The sequence below is a fragment of the Paramormyrops kingsleyae genome, chromosome 8 (genome assembly GCF_048594095.1).
Source record: "Paramormyrops kingsleyae isolate MSU_618 chromosome 8, PKINGS_0.4, whole genome shotgun sequence".
In the NCBI taxonomy this organism is placed as follows: Eukaryota; Metazoa; Chordata; class Actinopteri; order Osteoglossiformes; family Mormyridae; genus Paramormyrops; species Paramormyrops kingsleyae.
Window position 1 is genome coordinate 21843702 of NC_132804.1, and position 13996 is coordinate 21857697.

Here is a 13996-nt window from a genome sequence, read left to right on the forward strand (position 1 = left end):
AACTAATTCACAAACTTGACCTTCACGAATATCTTCCTGCCACACATTTCGAAAGCATGCTGCTGTTCCTCTGTCACTGATGGAGGGACTGACAGGAAGAGATCGCTGAGTGTGGACCGGTCAGGCAGCACGCGGTATGGGGGCGCGGGTTTGATGGCCCACCCTTGTGACACCAGGGGCCTGCTGAGCGATGCAGATAGGGCGAGAGTGCCTGTTATCTGAGGCTGACTTCATGGGCTGCAGCCAAGCTCGCTGACAGCAGCTCACGCATGCAGGTTGCCCTGGTGCTTCGAGTGTCTCCCTCTGAAAGACCCCAACAAGCCAGACTTCCATAGCGCCCTGCTTAAGTCAGCATCTCCCAATCCTGCTTTTTTTTTTAAGCCATTTTCTATATCGCTTTAAGCATTTATTTTGTCTTCTAATAAATGTATTAGTATGACACCTGCTGACAGTTTTCTTTCATTTTTTACAGAAAAATCCATTATGTGTTTCTTGAGCGTGATTTCGATATCACTAATGTCATTATTATAGTGCAATTTTAATTGTAACAAAGCCTAAATTTGAGAACAACTAACTATAACTGAGAAACATGGTTAACTTTGACGCCATGTCAGGGGTAACATCTTGGCAGTGACATCAGCGGGAGTATAAGAGGTGGGGGCCCCCCTGCGGCGTGTCAGAGACTCCTGCCAGCGTCCGCGGGCCACCATGCGTGAAATTGTGCACCTGCAGATCGGACAGTGTGGAAACCAGATCGGCTCCAAGGTAACGATGACCGCCAAACCACTAAAACGGGAGCGACCGGCTCCTGTGGTCAACTTTAAAGACTCCTCTAAAATTACATTTAAGCGGTATAGAAACCAGGGCAAATATTATACTTAAAATAAAACTCAAGATTAGCTTCACATGAACATAATAAACTTGATTGGAAAAATTGTTTGGTAGTTTGAAATGTATAGGCATACAACGCACTACTGAATTTTGTCTATTTTTTAATCGAAATGCAGATATTAGTATTATATTATTATTAATTATTATTATTATTATTATTATTATTATTGGACTGGAAAACATTCTCAGGTTCGTGTTAAGCATGGTTCGGCTCTAAACAAGATATTCTGGACCATGTCTTTGCATTCGTGGTTAATGCACAAAGCCGAAGCCTGACTAACCGTCTCCGGGAGTTCAGACCAACAGAGGGTGTTCCTTCTGAACTTGTTTGCCTCAAGATAAGAAAGAGGAAGGTTTATCTCAACTGTAAAAGACGGAGGACTGGTCTAAAAAATACGGGCTTGGAGTGTGTATTATTATACTGCATTATGATAAAAAAAAGTATCACGATGCATAACAGACATATAGATATTTTCAGGCATTTTATGACCATCTTCTGTAAGTAGAAAATTAGAACGAAATTGCTAATCTTAACAACTTAAAAACCGTAATATATATTTTTGCGCCTCCTTAGTTTTGGGAAGTCATCAGCGATGAACATGGAATCAACGCAGTGGGAAATTACGAGGGTGACTCTGACCTACAACTGGAAAGGCTCAACGTCTACTTCAATGAAGCGCACGGTAAGCATAAACAGTTGCGGCGTTAATAATGCAGTTCTTAACTGTAGCCGCATCCTAAAGAGGTCAACGTGTTTCTCGCTGGTTAGGGGGAAAGTACGTGCCACGAGCTCTGCTTGTCGACCTGGAGCCCGGAACCATGGACAGCGTCAGGGGTAGCAGGATAGGTCAACTGTTCAGACCCGACAACTTCATCCATGGTGAGAAGTCCCCTCCCCCACCCCCCCAATACAACATCCGTGTGAGAGAGTTTGTGAAACGTGACGCGTTCATATCTTTTACCGCTATGAATTAATAACACCAGTAAATAAATTAAACATATTAAATATTACCGCGATCATACCTTTCACCAGAAGTAGTAAATTTTCAATAGATAGTATTTTTCCTAACAGCTTTACTGTTGTGACCAGTATAGTAATATGTAACCATATAGTTCTTGAAATTCCCTTCCTTCTAAGCTAATTAATGTATTATGTACTTTTCTCTCCACTCGCAATAGGTAGTTCTGGAGCTGGGAATAACTGGGCCAAAGGGCACTACACAGAGGGGGCGGAGCTTGTCGAAAACGTGATTGACAGAGTCCGCAACGAATGCGAGAGCTGTGACTGCCTGCAGGGGTTCCAGTTTGTGCACTCCCTGGGCGGTGGGACCGGTTCAGGCATGGGAACGCTGATCATTAACAAGATCCGCGAGGAATATCCAGACCGCATCATGAACAGCTTCAGCATCATGCCCTCCCCAAAGGTTTCAGACACGGTAGTAGAGCCCTACAACGCCACACTGTCTATCCACCAGCTGATCGAGAACACAGACGAGACCTACTGCATCGACAACGAGGCTCTGTATGACATCTGCTTCCGCACACTCAAGCTCACCACACCTACCTATGGTGACCTTAATCACCTAGTGTCCCTGACCATGAGTGGGGTGACGACCTCCCTGCGCTTCCCTGGGCAACTCAATGCTGACCTTCGTAAGCTAGCGGTCAACATGGTGCCCTTCCCACGGCTGCATTTCTTCATGCCGGGCTTCGCCCCACTGACCAGCAGGGGGAGCCAGCAGTATCGGGCGCTCACTGTTCCGGAGCTGACCCAGCAGATGTTTGACGCACGCAATATGATGACGGCCTGCGATCCTAGACATGGCCGCTACCTCACTGTGGCGGGAGTGTTCCGTGGCCGCATGTCGACCAAGGAGGTGGACGAACAGATGCTGGCCATCCAGAAGAAGAATAGCACCTACTTCGTGGACTGGATCCCACACAACGTCAAGGTGGCTGTGTGCGACATTCCACCACGTGGACTCAAAATGGCCTCCACCTTCATCGGTAACAACACAGCCATCCAGGAGATATTCCGTCGCGTGGGCGAGCAGTTCTCCGTCATGTTCCGTCGCAAGGCCTTCCTGCACTGGTACACTGGGGAAGGCATGGATGAGATGGAGTTCACTGAGGCCGAGAGCAACCTGAACGACCTGGTGTCTGAATACCAACAGTATCAGGATGCCACTGCAGACCAAGAATGGGAGCCAGAGGAAGGAGCAGAAGAAGCAGGACCATCACTGGCAGGCACTAAATCTCAGAGCAGAACAGAACTTAAGACTCAAATCATAAGTGAAACCCTGAAAGAAACTGAATGATGGGCCAATGAAAATTCTGCAAATGACCATTACAATGTACATCTCATCATAGTGACAATTTTATATTTTTGGGGGTGTGTGCTATCAACCTGTACTAATATATCATTATCAATGAGACCAAAGCAGGGACTTAAGACCATCAAAATATTGCCGATAAATATTAAAGATGCCAGGCACAATTCACGAAATTATTTTATTGTAATTTCCATAATTTATGCATTTAAATCTTACTGTTGAAAATTAAAGACTTGTGATGTGTTGCCATTCAGTACCCACATATCATTATGTTAATTCATATACATGGTTATATTATTACCAATGAAGACCTTAGTCTTGGAGATTTAATTGGTAAAATATTTCTCTTCATAATCAATACTCCTCCATATTTTTCTATATTGCCTTGTGGTCATCAACAATTGTAAATAAACAGCAAAAATATTCTTATATCTAATTGTTAAATTCCCATTTGTAATGTTTGGAATGGAAACTGGCTTTATAGATATTTGTATTAAAACTGAATAAATTGTCTCCTGATTATTTTGAGGATTTCGTATGTAAAAAGAGATAGAAGTAATGTTTTTAAGATCCAAACATTTTTAGGTGAAAGAAACTGACATAATTTAAAAAAAAATATCTAGACCTCTGGGAATCATCCAGTAATGCTTTTCAAAGCTGTAAAAAAACAAACTTACGTTTGAAACACTACGTCTATGAAACATTGTTTCAATGAAAGTGCAATATATTTCTTGACTCCGATAGTCGACATCCATTACATTGAGAGAAGATGCTTGGGTCAGTTACATTTTCAATTTAAATCAACAGGAATTGAAAAAGTAAGCGCAATCGGGCTATTACGAGTTAATAGCGTACATTGGGAAACTGTTTCGTTCCTAAAATACAGCAGCAATTCAAACACAGAGAATAAGCGAACAACCCCACCCTTCCATTACGCCTGACTGAGAAAGATTAACCAAACGGGAACAGTGCACACTAGATAAAACCGTCCGTGGACTTCCTCACCACATTAGGGGGAACCCCACCTAATTACGAGTACAAAAAGCGAACATCTAAAAATGAGAACTTTAAGCAGAATACATATTGTTCAGCAAATTCATTTTTATTTAAATTAATGTCTTTACATTGTTTTAACTATTGAACTTAACTGCATATACGTCGTATACGGGATTTAATACATTATGTCGTCTGTTTTACATTGCAGTGATAACGTGAAACACTGATGTAGATGAGTCTGAACAAACAGCAGTATAAAGTCGAACAGCTTTTTTATACTTTATTTTAGTCATCCGATCACGAGTATGCTGTACATTTACAATCCAATTAATTCATGTGATTCTCTCCAAAGACAACGAGCACACGCTTGCTTCTTTCCCACAAAACTTTGCGACAGATCTCTCTCCAGGCTCCTGCAGGGGAAAAGCAGCATATGGTTGAACTTCATTTTACAGGTTTTATCGAGCCAATTCATTCATTCATTCTCCGTCCCGCTTGTCCTACACATCAAATCAAATTACGTACACTGTCTACGTTAAAAGATGTTATTTTTCCACCAACCGCAGATGCTGGCTGCCATTTACTTACATGCCGACTTCGCTTTGATGATCTTGACGTTTGCTTCGGCGGCTTTCTGCGCCTCCACTCGGAGCTGCGGTTTCAGCGCCGCCCTGAGCGCCCTGGCGCAGACTGCGGAGTATCTGATGTAGCTGCAGACATGAAACGAGACGCTTTCATTAATTAAACCCCGAGCATCCCTGTCCATAACTGGTCGTGCAAGACCAACATCGCACTTATTATTTACACAAGCAACACATACTGTACCGGAGTAAAGTTAGAAGTGGGTTCGATATTCGCCAGACATTCACAGATGATCTTTGAATTTACTCTATTAAAACATTACAAAACAAAGTAAATTGCACATTCACAAATACATGCGTGTTTGTGAAATCACATGCACACCTTGGTTATTCAATTATTATATCCAGTAAATTGTGCAAAAGCAAAATAATGCATCTCCTGGTGTGAATTAACGCCTTTGCAGGGGTTTTGACAGAATGCGACATTTCAAAATAAAAGTCCCAAATTTTAAAAAGGAGTAGCTCAACAAACAATTATTACAAAACACATAAAACACTTTAAAATGCTATTCCAATGTGGCACATACTTACAAGAAATGACAAGCACATACATGGCCCACTAACACTCTTGAAACTGTAAATAGTGGTATAAGGTAACATGTCCATTATTTTTCTATGCAGGTGGAACGTTGACTATGCTAAATTTGTGCCTGTGATTCAAGGACATGAGTAAAGCTACACATATCATAGCCTTTGGCACTTGTGAAACCTGTAGAAAATTTGTGAAATCAACTGATATGCCTCATATCCATTGTTTTTGGTGCAGGTGGGACATACAGCATCCCAGTGCTCAAAAAACAATGAGCCCAGCAACTTAATTTGATTTCACAAATTTTCTACAAGTTTCACAAGTGCCAATGTGCATGATATGTGTAGCTTTACTCATGTCCTTTAACCACAGGCAGAAATTCAGTTGCTGGGCTCTTTGTTTTTTGAGCATTGGGATGCTATATGTCCCACTTGCACTGAAAACAATGGATATAAAGCATATCATTTGATTTCACAATTTTTCTACAGGTTTCACAAGTGCCAAAGGCTATGATATGTGTAGCTTTACTCATGTCCTTGAACCACAGGCACAAATTTAGTATAGTCAACGTTCCACCTGCATAGAAAAATAATGGACATGTTACCTTATACAGTACCACTATTTACAGTTTCACGTTAGTGGGCCATGTATGTGCTTGTCATTTCTTGTAAGTATGTGCCACATTGGAATAGCATTTTAAAGTGTTTTATGTGTTTTGTAATAATTGTTTGTTGAGCTACTCCTTTTTTAAATTTGGGACTTTTATTTTGAAATGTCGCATTCTACAAAACCCAAGCGAACGCGTTAATTCACACCAGGAGCTGCATTATTTTTCACAATTTACTGGATATAATAATTGAATAACCACGGTGTGCATGTGATTTCACAAACACACACGTATTTGTGAATGTGCAATTTACTTTGTTTTGTAATGTTTTAATAGAGTAAATTCGAAGATGATCTATGAATGTCTGGCGAATATCGAACCCACTGCTAACTTTACTCCGGTCACATACCGTATATAAAGCACGTGTCCAAGAATTTATTGAATTCGCTCAAGCGTCTCAAGAAAATTCGAATTATTCACCTGTGAGTAATCAAATGCATTAGCATGGTACAGCGTGAGGAGACTTTTACATGCCGTTTTATATGACACATACACACATTCCAGAACAAAGAGAAAACACGTTACTGTTAAATATTACCTGAGCCCAGCTTGTCTCCAATAAGCAACCATTTTCCCAGATAAAATGTTTCACTCAAACCTGGTCAGTAGCTCAAGGACGACAGGATGAATGCCGGAGACCGGATTTCCGCTCTCTGGTGAACCGTTAAATGTGACTCACTACTGCCATCATCCGTTCTGGAGGCTATCGGCACATTATGTTTTGACTTTGGGGAATGTCGGTGTGGTGATTTAAAACAGCTATTAATAAAACAACAGCTTATACGGGGGTACGACAATACCTCTTATCATTAAATATTTTTTTAATATGTTCAAAGTATCATTAATAATCTGCAAATAAACGCATCAGTGACACCGGTGACCTCTATTTATCAAATGACATTACTCTTTGAATTTAGAATAAACACCACTTTCATTTACTTACATTGCTCTATAGGAGGAAAGGTGATTTCATTTGATATTTGGGAAGAACATCGATGTTAACTTCATACACAAAAACCGTTTGTTCCCATTTAAAAGGGTACTGGGTCTCAGAGAGCAGCACTTGGGTTCTAGTTGCAAGTGGCAAGGGGACCTGAAGGACAACATACTATGTGAAGGGTCGATAAAACCGTACAGCAATCCAATCTCCAATGACAAGGAACAGATCCCCGCCCTGTAGGTAATAACTCGTGGAAGCACCATTTGTGCAATAATAAGTATCACAAGACGTTTACATCTAGGCCACCCTGCCAGAAAATCCTCTACCTGAAATTAATCCAGAATAACTTCAAATCCGACAATGGTCAGTGGGAACGAAAAAAATGATCACAGGTCAGAAACTTTGCTCATAACTTTTTACTTCAGATGAACCAGTCATATGTGGTCTGTTAACTCAATTAAATTTGCTCAATTACTGATGCCGCGGTAATAAAAGAAAGCCATAAAACTGTGGCATGAAGTGTATTCAGGACTATATATCACGCTCGCCTTCCAAAATAGAAATAAATAGTAACACAGATGAACTTGTAATTCTGGAGTTTATTTTAATCTTTGATTAACCACATTATTTACAATAAATTTCAGAATACCGGATCAAGTAGGTTCAGTAAATGCAATTTTTCAAAAATTAGAATGATCATAATACTAAATAAGTTTTATAATGTCCTTGAAATGATCTGAATTGTTTTATGAATACATGCAAATATATATTTAGTGGAAAATAAACACACACCACTGCATGATATTAGCCAGGAGATCTGTTCGGCAGGTACGCTAACATAGAGTAATCTAATTATATAACCATATCCGACCCCCACTGATTCCGTGAAGACCCTATTTGGAACGAAATAACCTCTCCTAAATGCCTTCTTAGTGCCACCGCCCACTTTAAGAACAGTATGCGGAACTGCGTCATAGCGACCACGTGACTTCCGGAAGGTTTGAGGCGTATCTTGGGCCGCCTCTCTTTTTAATTGACTGCGAACGACATTTTGTCTGCAGTTGCCGGGTCCACTGCCTAGAATATTTCATCTGAACTCCGGAATCAGACTAAATCATGAAAATCTGGACATCAGAACACATATTCAAGTAAGTGAGCTATTACTGTAGAAACAGTCTAGTTGTTTTTATGTCTTTTTCCACACGTTGCTGTCATGTGGCGTGAGAACGTGGGACGAATTGGCGCCTTATCGGTTACTTCCCTCAACTGTTAAGTTATTGGCATTAGAAGTTTGATGGTACCTCAGTAGTTAAGTAATCGACAATAGAAGTTTGATAATACTAAAAAGCTCAAAAGCACACTTGTGTGCTCGCCGCTGCTCGGTTATACGTTAAACTTTATCTTAAGTTAGTGTAAAACGGTTAAGTCTGGGAACACGAATCTGGAAGTGTGCCGCTAGTTAAAGGGAACCGTTCTTTCTAGAATGTCAGGTTAGTAGGTAGCTGGTACGATTAGTATAGCTACCAGACTCGTGGCATAAACTGATCATTGATACTGGATTTGCTGGCAATTGACTGCTACATATGACGTAATTAATTAATTTCATGCGCGCCATTTGCAACAGTGCCATTGACTTTTATATAAAAGTCTATAAATAGCTTATTGATAAACTCATCAGACCTGATTATTTCGATTCGCTAGCATTGACACGCATCCTCACATTCATGCAGCATCGGCGGTACGTTGTTGTAGTTCTTAGAGCCGTATTTAATTAGCTGTTGTAAAAATTGTAGTTATACCAGGCTTATATAATTAATAATGAAAACTTCTGAGTAATTGTGATAATGCTCAGACAGTTCCAGCATGGCCGGTCTATAAATGTCTCCCTGACCTCGTATCACTCAAAGAGCATTTCGTTGCAACAATTCCGCAATGTTAGATTGCATAATTAACCTTGTGAAGTGTCAGGCGGCGACTTGGCTTACTTGGCCTTTACCCTGCGTTCTCTAGCCACGACCTCAATTGCGTCACCTGCTGACGTCAGGCAGCTTCCTGTATCCATGGCCACCGACCAGATGTTTATACGCCAAGCGTTGAGCGTGAAATTTCTTTACGTGCGTGTTAAAGTAACTTAATACGACACACCTCATTAGTAAGCTTGCATTCTCGGTTTAGTTTTTTTCCTAGAGCTGGTAATGGTTTATGAAATTGCTGTAGTCCTAGCTTTCTGTGTCGAGAAAGCTTTCTGTGTTCAGTGTTTCCGAAAGTTGTAGTGTTATCATGATAGACCTGTTAGTGCATGTATGCCCTTATTTGCTTGTGCTGAGCATTCTGTACGATAAGCGTGCCACTAAACAGTTCTGTAAGACCGGTATGCCATCAACATTTAAAAGTCCATTTACTGGCTGTGGTAACTTTAGCTTTTCAGTGATAATTAATAGTTAATGCTTGTACAATAAATTCCAATTGTAAGGTTGATTTTTAGAATGCATTTTAAATATAATCTAAATTCCCAAGCACTACATGTGAAAGATGGTACTTGTATTAAGGTCTGATGTGTTCCAATACTTAAGCCCTGTCTTCCTTCTTTCCAATTCAGCCACCCATGGGAGACTGTAACCAAGGCAGCAATGCAGAAGTACCCCAATCCCATGAACCCGAGTGTGATTGGAGTGGACGTGCTGGACAGGGGAGTGGACACGCAAGGTCGTCTCCACAGCAGCCGGCTTCTCAGTACAGAGTGGGGTCTTCCGTCCATTGTCAAATCTGTAAGTGTGAAACAATCCCAAACATGATTCTGACTCAACTTCTGATATTTCAAAACTGCTGTAATTCTGTAGTTCTAATGGTAATGCTCTGGAACTCCATAATCTGGAGGGGAAGAACTTTTTTTCAAAATGATTGAAGTTAACAAAGGTTTGCAGTTTTGGACACTGAGTTCCAGATTTTACCTTAATGCTTTGGCTCAATTCTGCATTATACAGCAGTAACCAAGAACATGCTGGAGTCGTATCGCATCGGTTACTTTTGTTTTATATATATTTTAGAAACCTTTCATTGTATTGTATTGCAAATTTATGTTTCTCCATTTGTTGGCTCTTGTTTAAAATCTGACTTGCTTTGATAGTCACATGACTCTTTCCTGTCACATGGGCAGTTTCAGGGGGTCCCTTCATTATCTTGTTTTAGCATGTGCCCCGCCAGCTCACGGGACCCAGTGACCTTATAGGCAGGCTATTTCTATTGGGGTGCTGGCAGTACTGGGGGGGGGGGGGGGGTGTGGCCTCACTGGCAGGCAGCACACGGTGTCCGTAACAGAGCGTACCATTCCACTGTCTCTTTGTGCCATAACCAGTGAACTAAACCCCACCCCCCCTCCATATGGGAGTTGAACTTGGCATGGCTTGTGCACAAACTTTCATCACGGGGAGTGTATTTTAATTATGTTCAGAAATGTTCATTTCTGTCTTTCAGAGGAATGATAAACCAGCACCCCTTTAGTGTACTGACAAGTTAGGATTGTGTTTCATTCTAAGTTTGGTGTGATCCTTTTGCTGTGATTAACTTTCATTGTGAAACTTCACACAATGTGGCAGCATTGCCCAATTTATGTTTACCTCCACATTTGATAATGGCATTAGGCACTATATAGGTAACTCCATCAATGGGGGGGCCCTTATAACTTCTTGAGGACAGAGTTTGACACTCACTGCCCATACGTCTCTTCAGGGGAGTAACACAATAGAGGGGGGCGTTGTGGACATGAATTAAGTCAAATGCAATTGGTATGTTCTAACGCAGACCATGGACCAGATCTAATTGTCTTTGATTGTCATTGATTAAATCAGCCTGAGTACCTGATAAGAAATCAGTATTGGGGTAATGGTGTGCATTTCTCTCCTCAGCTGATTGGGAACACAAGAACGTGCACATACATCCAGGAACATTCGGTGGTCGATCCCAAGGGGAAGATGTTTGAATTAAAATCTACCAATGTAAGTTTCTTGTGTTCTTTATGGTTTTCGTGCTGAGATAAATTGGTGTTTCGAGTTATGTGACAAGCAGACGCAGTCCCTGCGGGGCTGTTTACTAAGCACCACGTACCTTTTCATAAATAGGGTAGCAGTGACCTTTGTGTTGACATTCGTGGTCTTTCCCCACTTTCACAGCTCACGTTTACCAACTTGGTGTCTGTCGACGAAAGGCTTGTCTACAGACCGCACCCCCAAGACCCAGAAAAGTAAGACCTTTGTGGGCTAGAGCTGTGCTTTTATTGTCATTGTCACAAAATGTGGCTGCTTGCGTGCCTCTTTCTTGCTCTGCTTGGTATGTGGCGGCAATTGAAACCATCTCCTCTTGTTTGTCCAGTTCTTCCACTTTTATACAAATATACAAATAGAAAAGGAAGAAGTGATTATTTTAACCTTGGTGAAAGAACTGTTTCATTGGAATAATGACCATCACTGTTATTGATGGTAAGCTGGCCTTGATGAGTCTCTTGTTACCTTGCAGGACAATATTGACCCAGGAGGCCCTCATCTCTGTGAAGGGAGTCAGCCTGAGCAGCTACCTGGAAGGTCTCATGGCCAGCACAATCTCAACAAATGCTGGCAAGGTAACATCACTCAACAGCGTGTTCCGTGTGGAATGTGGGGAGTTCTTTTATGTTCTAATCGTATGTGGAGGCTGAGATGCACCTAGCATCGACGCTCACAGTATGCTCCGCCCTTGTCTCACAGGGCCGTGAGGCGATGGAGTGGGTTATCCGGCGGCTGAACACAGAGATCGAGGAACTGGCCGCGACTGCACGGGGCTCCATCCGGACGCCCATAGCTGCAGCGGTCACGGAGGAATGACCCACACTATGAAGACCCCAACCCCCCCAGGAACCACCACCGTCACCCACTCTGCTCTGACTGCAGAGGGGTACTCCCTGTCTCCAGCAAACCCTCTCTCTGCCTCGCCGTGCTCACCTCAGCTCTGTGTCTCCACACTGGCATCAGCTGTCTTCGTCTGATGTGCTGGGCGACGCCGAGGGAGGCGGGCAGTATTTATTACCAGGCAGTCAGACTCTGACACAGCACTGGGGGCACGGAGGGGAGAAAGTGGTCTTGATGAGGTGCTTAGTGAAAACAAGTGGAGGTCTCTGTCAAGCCAGCACAAGGTTGCATTTTTGCATGCCGTTAAATGCATTGACAACATTGCAATGAAGACAATGCTTATGGAATTCAGATGAAACGTGCATAAGCTGGATCCTGGATGAACACCTCTGTCAGGCCCCATGTGAGCTGCCTGTCTGACTGGTTCCCAGTGCTGTGTCTTTGTCTGTCTTGCCTGCAGCATATACCACACTTGCTTGGTTGCCTAGGCAAGTATCTCTGCACTTGAATGTCAAGTACTGTAGATTTCTATTATAATTAATAATATTTTATTTTCAAAGTACAAGCTGAAATGAAGGGAACATGTTTAACAAAGGAAATCCTGATTTGTGGGAGTTTCTTCTGGTTTACAGAGGACCATCTCAAATGCCATGAAACGGCTTAGGGGGTAGCTTTTGGCCTCGCTGCTTGTATTGATATGGCACGGAGGGATACGACGAGGAAGTCTGTAAAGGGCTGAGTGTAAAATAAATGTGCAGTTTTCCAGAACATTCCTGGGAAGGCATGAGTTTGGTGTTGTCGTGCGTCTGCGATGGCCCTCTGACGCCATGCCGAGATATCATATGGATCTCATGTTCATATGCAATTTCCGTTCTCTTACATTTTTAAGTCCTTGTGTTTGATAAGAACAACATAAGATTATCTTTTTTTTTTTTATGTAGCTCTGGTGACTAGGAAAAGTAAACGACTAACACTTGTAGACGTGAGAGCAATGGCCAGTTTGCTTTTTTTTCCGTTTATGCTACAAACGAACTTTTAAAATTTCTTTAAAACTTTTAACATGATACTGCAGCGTATTGGGGACAGCTTAAAGCATTTATACGCACAATGACTAAAAATGATGGACAGTAGACAAGTTCCTTTATGTTCTCAGTTGGGTGAGTACTGGGACGGGGAAATGCAGGTACCTTTTGCCAGCTCTTGTTTGTGATATTGGGGCAATTCCTGCTATTCTGATGATGCAAAATAATTTATTTATTTATATAGCAATGGAAGTGACTTGTGTGTATCTCCTTCAGTGGCGATGACGAATGTGTGTTCTGTTCTGCCTGATTCACTTCACTTAATTGACTGGTACATGTAATAGTTTATATGTAGTTCTAATGTAGATCCGGAGTTATTACCAGTAATTAATGATACGTGTTGGCAGCTTATTGTGAATCAACATTGTATTCTGGTATATTGTTTTGTTCATAAGTGAACTTTGGATGCTACTGGTCTTGAATACTCGGCTGTTATTGAAATACGTTTTTGTTACAGATTGTCCAGACACAGTTTGGACATGGGGGTGTTATTTAAAATGTCATGGAATAGACCTCTAAACTGCACTGACCTTAATTCAGCACTTAAAGCAGTACTTTTGAACGGAATGCCTGCTGGTGTATGTTGCCCATGTCAGTTTCTTAAAACTACATTATTTTAATGTAGTAGTGCAGTGATTTTTTTTTTTTTTTTTAAATTCCAGTTCAGACTCCTCTTTTGGTTAAAATTGTCAATTTAGGAAAATGTTTTGGAGTTGTGTTGAACGGTGCCAAAGACGCCCCCACCTGGTGTAAAGTGATGATACATGAATACTTGCTGCTTTTCTGACTCATCCGGTGAGATGTGGCCGCGGAGACCAGCCAAATCGGTGCACGTGTCAATAGCGGCTGTTTCTGAAATAAACTGAAGTTTTACAGTCATTCCTCTCGTGTTTATTTCTTGACATCCCGAGCCTTAAAAACCTCACAATTTACGTGCTGTACTCCCAAGAAAGCGACGGGGAGAAGTCGATTCCTTTACCACAGTGATAAGACACAGTAGTTAGTTTGTATGTCATTAACTCAAGGATGGTCCATCA

General features: G+C 41.7%; 3 protein-coding genes across 3 annotated transcripts; 2 read left to right on the forward strand and 1 right to left on the reverse strand.

Moving 5' to 3' along the window:
* The first annotated feature begins 319 nt into the window (after positions 1 to 319).
* On the forward strand, positions 320 to 3746 carry tubb1 (tubulin, beta 1 class VI). Its single transcript, XM_023795436.2, has 4 exons — positions 320 to 765; positions 1466 to 1574; positions 1661 to 1771; positions 2071 to 3746. Exons 1-4 carry the CDS (start codon positions 709 to 711, stop codon positions 3207 to 3209), a joined length of 1416 nt encoding a protein of 471 aa, XP_023651204.1. The 5' UTR covers positions 320 to 708; the 3' UTR covers positions 3210 to 3746.
* Positions 3747 to 4305: 559 nt separating this feature from the next.
* atp5f1e (ATP synthase F1 subunit epsilon) lies at positions 4306 to 6755 on the reverse strand. The gene is made up of 3 exons (XM_023795437.2): positions 6596 to 6755; positions 4809 to 4930; positions 4306 to 4633 (listed from the first exon to the last, which is right to left on the reverse strand). Coding segments are annotated over exons 1-3 (156 nt in total). The 5' UTR covers positions 6628 to 6755; the 3' UTR covers positions 4306 to 4631.
* Positions 6756 to 7997: 1242 nt separating this feature from the next.
* prelid3b (PRELI domain containing 3) lies at positions 7998 to 13838 on the forward strand. The gene is made up of 6 exons (XM_023795496.2): positions 7998 to 8145; positions 9597 to 9765; positions 10903 to 10992; positions 11167 to 11237; positions 11510 to 11612; positions 11737 to 13838. Exons 1-6 carry the CDS (start codon positions 8114 to 8116, stop codon positions 11851 to 11853), a joined length of 582 nt encoding a protein of 193 aa, XP_023651264.1. The 5' UTR covers positions 7998 to 8113; the 3' UTR covers positions 11854 to 13838.
* Positions 13839 to 13996: the final 158 nt, after the last annotated feature.

Bases quoted from the DNA above. Each gene is read 5' to 3' on its own strand.
- tubb1 (XM_023795436.2), top strand. From the start codon at position 709: ATGCGTGAAATTGTGCACCTGCAGATCGGACAGTGTGGAAACCAGATC. The intron at 1,575-1,660 runs GTAAGCATAAAC...CTCGCTGGTTAG, and splicing joins CTACTTCAATGAAGCGCACG to GGGGAAAGTACGTGCCACGA. The intron at 1,772-2,070 runs GTGAGAAGTCCC...CACTCGCAATAG, and splicing joins ACCCGACAACTTCATCCATG to GTAGTTCTGGAGCTGGGAAT.
- atp5f1e (XM_023795437.2), bottom strand. From the start codon at position 6,627: ATGGTTGCTTATTGGAGACAAGCTGGGCTCAG. The intron at 4,931-6,595 runs GTAATATTTAAC...TCATGTCTGCAG, and splicing joins TGGAGACAAGCTGGGCTCAG to CTACATCAGATACTCCGCAG.
- prelid3b (XM_023795496.2), top strand. From the start codon at position 8,114: ATGAAAATCTGGACATCAGAACACATATTCAA. The intron at 8,146-9,596 runs GTAAGTGAGCTA...TTTCCAATTCAG, and splicing joins ACATCAGAACACATATTCAA to CCACCCATGGGAGACTGTAA. The intron at 9,766-10,902 runs GTAAGTGTGAAA...TTCTCTCCTCAG, and splicing joins TTCCGTCCATTGTCAAATCT to CTGATTGGGAACACAAGAAC.